At 45.0% G+C, this 6,564-nt stretch overlaps 1 protein-coding gene across 1 annotated transcript in view; it reads right to left on the bottom strand.

The window, feature by feature from the left end:
* Positions 1-5,151, bottom strand: part of c7a (complement component 7a) — a 6,624-nt gene extending 1,473 nt beyond the window's left edge. Inside the window, exons 1-14 of the mRNA XM_024418165.2 lie at positions 5,019-5,151; positions 4,710-4,850; positions 4,434-4,575; positions 4,138-4,285; positions 3,854-3,992; positions 3,567-3,710; positions 3,015-3,258; positions 2,556-2,675; positions 2,099-2,265; positions 1,628-1,856; positions 1,225-1,399; positions 875-962; positions 451-583; positions 13-201 (exon numbers count right to left, since the gene is read on the bottom strand). Coding sequence (XP_024273933.2) covers positions 13-201; positions 451-583; positions 875-962; positions 1,225-1,399; positions 1,628-1,856; positions 2,099-2,265; positions 2,556-2,675; positions 3,015-3,258; positions 3,567-3,710; positions 3,854-3,992; positions 4,138-4,285; positions 4,434-4,575; positions 4,710-4,850; positions 5,019-5,039 — 2,080 coding nt within the window. The 5' untranslated portion in view covers positions 5,040-5,151. The remainder of the gene's footprint in view (positions 1-12; positions 202-450; positions 584-874; positions 963-1,224; positions 1,400-1,627; positions 1,857-2,098; positions 2,266-2,555; positions 2,676-3,014; positions 3,259-3,566; positions 3,711-3,853; positions 3,993-4,137; positions 4,286-4,433; positions 4,576-4,709; positions 4,851-5,018) is intronic.
* Positions 5,152-6,564: the final 1,413 nt, after the last annotated feature.

Below are 6,564 nucleotides of genomic sequence, written 5' to 3'. Positions count from 1 at the left end.
GCATCAACCTACCCTGGCTACATGTGATGGTGTTGGGGTCCGGTGACCAGTGCAGACTGGAGTCACAGATGATCTCTTTGTCTCCCACTATGTGTCTCCCCTCAGGGCAGGACAGTGGGATACGTTCCCCTATGTCATAGGTGGGCTGCCAGGGAGAGCCTGTGACATCATTTAGAAGGGACGGGACATGGCACCTGGAGCCTGAAAGAAGGTGAGGGAAGTTATCATAATGATGTGTGTGTTTGGTTTTGTGTGTACGTGTGCGTGTGCGTGTGTTCCAGGGAAGGATTCTTGTGTGTGTGCGTGCAATAACAACAACAACACAATAACGAAAGCGCCTGGGGAAACCAGTTGACGCTTTTTCCCCCCAATGCAGATTCCAGCTTCAATCTCTTGACAAATCAAAATGGCGCAAATGCAGAGGGCTGTTGTCACTGAAGCACTACTTACTCTTGCACTCTTTGGAAGGTGTGCTCCATGTCAGAGCAACAGTGCACTCTGCGATCCTTATTCCAATCAGATGGTAGCCCTCTATGCAGGTGTATTCAATCTTACTGCCCACCAGATACACATCTTTTGGATCCTGAGTTTAACAGCACAGATTATGGTCAAACACAGTCCAACCTATCCAGATGACGATATCTACAAACGGAGGAACAGCGTTATAATAAGGAGGTTGAAACGGCTACAAAACAGCAGGATGATGTTCAGGCTTTTGGAGCCAGCCTTGCGCAACGACATTGGGATTAGTTGAATCCCTGAATCAGTTGTGTTAGTGCAAGGTTAGAGCAAAAGCCTGCATGCCCTGTATCTCTCCAGCAGCGGGACTGAAGGAAACAGACAGTTTAGTGGTTATCTGTCCATCAATTCCTACCAGGACATAGCCATTAGGGAGAGGAGGTGGGCTCCTGCAGGTCTCCTTAGGTGGGACGGTCAGGTCAAAGCACTGAGGCTCCATGGTCCTGGAATTAATCACAAACAAACAGGCATTCAGCAAGGTCAGTAACAGTGGGATAATATTTTTTCACTTGTACCTTTATTTAACTCGGCAAGTCAGTTAAGAACACAGTGGGTTAACTGCCTTGTTCAGGAGCAAAACGACAGAGTTTTTCCTTGTCAGCTGTCTTTGTTATCGTTAAGTATGCCTTGTCATTTATTTGTTGTGTAGTGTTCATGTATAAAGTCGTATCACTAAGTAAGTAGAGAAGCAGCAGTAGTTCTGACTGGAGGTATTGCAGATCTTGGTCGTCATCGCAGCCTGTCGTCTCCCTGACCTCTCCGTTGCAGTGATGGCCGCCTCTCTGAGGGGCGGGGTTACTGCATGCACGTGTTCGTGACCTCTGACCTCCGGAGCAAGAAGTCCAGCCAGACCAGCAAGACCAGCTGCCATGTATCACCCCTTAGGGAGGGAGGGAGGGGGACAGAGAGAGTGATGGAATGTAGAGTTGGGGTGAAAGAGTGAAAGGGAAAGGAAGGGCGGAGAGAGAGGGGATATGGGTCCATATGTAATCTGGATGTGAATGTAGAGAATGCATGCAAGCGCCCAAGCAAACTTCAAGTTTGCGAGAAATGAATACACAAATGCCATCATCTGGAGTATCCACACGACGTGTCAAATATCACCTACCCTCCTGCCCCTCCACCTCCTTCCCGTTCTCACAGGCCAGTCCGTCTGTCCCAGGTTTACAGATGCAGCTACACTTATCCCCAGCCATCACCACTAGGCCGTTGTTCCTGCAGGGCTGGCAGCGGCATGGGTGCCTCTCATTCAGGTACTGCTCTATGGCACGCTTCAGGTGGAGCCTCTTCATCCCAGCACACTGCACCTCCTTCACCAGCTCATACAGAGGCCTCATCTGGAACCATTCACACCAAACACAGGGAGGAACCAATATAGCAAGCCTTTTCCCAAGACAAAAGGATGAACTATTGTTTCAAAAGCTGTAACGTGACTCTGTACTCCTTTTTAAATGTATCATTTCATTACTTAACCTGTTTTGCTCCACCTTGTGTAATTCACGGCTTTGCCCTCAACCAATGACGCCGGCTCAGATATCGTTTTCATCCACCAATAATCTTTCTCCTGTACCTCTCTCACCTTTCGTTTGATGACTGCAGGGAAGGTCCGCACAGACTCCGCCCAGTTCTTGTACATATCCCAGTTTCTACCTGGAGTGCTGAGGTCCAGAGCCTTGAGGGCTGCGATGTGTGCAGTGGCCCCTCCCTCCACATCCACCTTCTTTACCGTGTCAGACCTACTGATGGCTATTAAAGCGATAAAGGCATCAGTGATTAGAGTGGTCAGGATTTCATTGCAGAAGCTTGTACAGTTACATTACATGATGGGCTACCACAAGGGCTTCTGTATGGTGAATATACATAGTATATTGACTGTAAATATCAATAAATACTGTTGATTCATTTGATTCCATTGAGTCTTGAGCCTTCAGAATTACAGTAAGAGACCACTTGATAGCCATTGTAAAATTTCACACATCTTACATTGTACATCGTCAATTCTTTTGGTTTTTACATTGTTGCTTAAATAAACTTACATGGGGGGTTGTGTAGTGTATATTCCTTTTTATTATTTCTACATTTCTCGGTTGTCCATGAAACGAACAGAATCCGGTGTTTGGTCCTGGTACACTCATTATACTTCCACGCGACCTTGCCTGCAGAAGCAGAAGGGAGAACGGTAAACAACAACAAATCAGCACTTGCCAAGGAAAAGTTGGAACCAAACTATACCATATAAAAGGACATCCAATTCAGCTCTGACGGCTTAATTGAACCGTTATGATTTACTTTGTTCAAAGTCTTCTTCACCATCTGTTGCGAGCCTCATCTTCCAACCACTTGGGCCATTGGACCAAGCAGTGTAAACCAACAGAGTTGATGTGTTCAAGCTATTGCACTGTTACTCCCACTACTGTTGTCACAAGAATGATATGCCTGCAGTGTCAACATTAGGGCAGCCTCAGTCTCAGCTGGAGTTGCCTCAATTGTCTCACCCATCTGTGTGGCTGTTTCCTGGTCGATGCTGAGTAAGGCTTGGAAGTATCCACCCAGGGTCCCCTCAGACAGGTAGTGGGTTCCAAACCTCTCCACCACCATCCTATAGGTAGCGTAGTCGTACACAGTGGGGAGCGTGGCCAGAACCTTCCAGAACTCCTCAGACAGAGAGAGGTATCCTGAGGCATGGTTCTGGAACTGAGCCACCTCCACGTTGTTCTTTACCACCAACAGGTGGTTGTTCTACAGAGCAAAAACAAACCAAAATAGATCATCTCACAATACCTTTCTCACAGTTTTGGAAAATATTTGTTTTAAGTAGATTAAATAATGAGTCAATAATTCTAAACTCTGGAAGACAATGAATGAAAACAACGATAACAATGGATATCAGGTACATAGTGGATGTTAAATAAAATGGAGTCCTCCTCACACATGAACTGCTATTGCAAAGGTCAGGGGTCTGTTGAAAGGCATCTCTTAAGCTCGGCATATCTCCAAATTAAAACTAAGATTTATAGAAGACATTTCATCATACAGCTCCAACAGACCCTGTTTTTTTTCTCCGTCTGATGTAAGTCATAGTTGTTGAATCCTGTGGTTGTACCCGTCGTTGTCTCTCTCTTGACTACGTCCTTGGCGTAGGACCAGGAGCTGGTGTAGAATTCATCACTAAAATCATTCTGAACTTTGACCTGTACAGATAGGAATCATATACAGATGTAGGATCTTAATTTGATCACCCTGTTGCAATTTATATTCTTACATATATTCAGTCCTATGTGCTCTCTTTACAAATGTTTATTTTCACAAGTATGTTAACTGTGGGACTTTTTACCTCAAAGTTGTACCTCAGAGTGCTCTGGGGCAGCCTGTAGAGGACCTTGTTGTCCCCACTGAAGACAGTCCTGCACTGGCCTCCATAGCTCTTAGTGTTGATCACACTTCCTCTCTGTTTTCCTGTCACTGAATCAAACCTGGAAATTCAAGGAGAAGGCACCGCACATCACCACAGATGCCCAGGATTGTGTGTGTGTGAGAGAATGTGCGAGAGAAAGAGAGCGAGCGAGAGAGTGAGAGCGGGGGAGGGGATGAAGGAGAGAAAGATACCCCAGCTCTCACCCCAGTCCTAGTTGCTCAACATTGGGTGGTGGTTTGTCATTGTTACAAACAGGGAATGTCTTGTCTGGGCCACACTTCAGTTCATCCTGGTTGTCTTCCTCACAGTCCTGATCTCCATTACACACCATAGACTGGCTGATACACTTCCCTGTAGCACACAGGAAACACACACACGCACGCATGTTAATATTTCATGTTCTGTGTTCAACATTTTTCTTACTGACTCTATTTTACATTCTGTTGTAAAACTTACTGAGGATTTGAAATGCATTGTTAATAAAGTTTGATTTAATTACCTGAGCGGCAGCGGAACCTCCCTCCACAGCCTTCTTTCAGGGGGCAGCCTCGAGCAGTCTCACAGGGCTGGGTCTGAGTGGCCCCTCCACTGCATGGGCTCCCCCCAAACTGGGCATATACCACCATGGCACGAGTCCTAGACTAAAACACATCGATATACCCCAACATTGGTCTAATTTCAATAAAGGGGAATACACTGTATGCTACTTGGTTGCCATTCATGAGTCCAGTGGAGCTCACAGGCATGACTTCGGATGATTGGTTTGATTTCTAACCTGTGTTTTAGTGCAGCCATCACACTCTGACCAGTCTCCGTAGGATCCCCACTGGCAATGCACTGGATCCACACAATTACTGGGTGAGAACATCCCAAAGAAGAGCCATGACAGACAGATCAGAGGGACTGACAGACGATCCTAAGGAGAGGAGAGAAATGCTGCAATTCAATTCTGTTTGTATTTCACAACTTTCCAACAGCCTGAGCCTTAATTCCTAACGACTATACAGCAATATTGTTTTTACCTGCGGAATCAACTGAGTATAGTAAATAGGAGTAAATAGTGTATCGATGTGAATCATCCTACCTTCATGTTGAGAGTTTGCATGAGCTTTCTGTGGCTGTGGACATTCCAGAGTATTATATTTCTCTCTCTCTCTCTCTCTCTCTCTCTCTCTCTCTCTCTCTCTCTCTCTCTCTCTCTCTCTCTCGCTTGCACACACACACACACACACACACACACACACACACACACACACACACACACACACACACACACACACACACACACACACACACACACACACACACACACACACACACACACACACACACACACACACACCACCTGACCCCTTCCCCCAAAAGGGTCAGATACTTGTGGGAAGGGATTCCTGTAAGGAACTTTTTTTTCTCCTTTCCAAGGAACCAGGAGATTTATTTACAATGTGTTGGACAGAAAGAGAGAGAGAGATTCCTGTGGAGAAGGAGAACATACAGTATTGCATCACAGTTTTTCTGCCAAAACCTCTCTCTTTGTGACCCTAGGATAATACAACTATGATTCTCAAACAGAAACAGTCTAAAGTGGTTTCCTTGTTTCCTCTGAAAATAGAGAATAAGGTAAAGCAATATGCAGGATGTCAAGCAGGTATTTCACCTTCCCAGTTGTCATTTGTCAGTGCAGGCAAGGGAAAGAACACACAGAGAGAGGAAGCAGTTTTAGACTGTTACTCGACAATAGTTCAATTGTATGTCCCTGCCCCAATGCATTTGCTGCCTGAGATAAGAAACACTGGAGGGCAACAGAGAGCTGTTTCCCCCTCACATGTCTGGCACTGCTGGCATCTCCACCAATTACAGTGTGCGGGGTCAAGTATGTATTTTTTTTGGTTTGAATTGTGTTGTTGTTGTTGACGTCTGTAAGAAGGCAGTTGTCCTGCTGTTTATGTTGATGTCATATCATTGAATATACCTTTAAATATATCGTTTCATGTGACAAGGTTTGACCACTGAGGATCTTTAACTCCAAGCTACAGACACACACACACACACACACACACACACACACACACACACACACACACACACACACACACACACACACACACACACACACACACACACACACACACACACACACACACACACACACACACACACACACACACACACACATAACAGTGTTGCCAAGTTCTACACTCTAAACTGATAATTACTCATGAAATAGCCTTCTCATGAAATAGCCATGAAATAGCCTTCTCATGAAATAGCCATGAAATAGCCTTCTCATGAAATAGCCATGAAATAGCCTTCTCATGAAATAGCCATGAAATAGCCTTCTCATGAAATAGCCATGAAATAGCATTCTCATGAAATAGCCATGAAGTAGCCTTCTCATGAAATAGCCATGAAATAGCCTTCTCATGAAATAGCCATGAAATAGCCTTCTCATGAAATAGCCATGAAATAGCCTTCTCATGAAATAGCCATGAAATAGCCTTCTCATGAAATAGCCATGAAGTAGCCTTCTCATGAAATAGCCATGAAGTAGCCTTCTCATGAAATAGCCATGAAATAGCCTTCTCATGAAATAGCCATGAAATAGCCTTCTCATGAAATAGCCATGAAAT

Source organism: Oncorhynchus tshawytscha, linkage group LG04, assembly GCF_018296145.1.
Source record: "Oncorhynchus tshawytscha isolate Ot180627B linkage group LG04, Otsh_v2.0, whole genome shotgun sequence".
Lineage (NCBI taxonomy): Eukaryota > Metazoa > Chordata > Actinopteri > Salmoniformes > Salmonidae > Oncorhynchus > Oncorhynchus tshawytscha.
The sequence above is the reverse complement of the archived record's forward strand: the minus strand, read 5'-3'. Positions and strand labels throughout refer to the sequence as shown.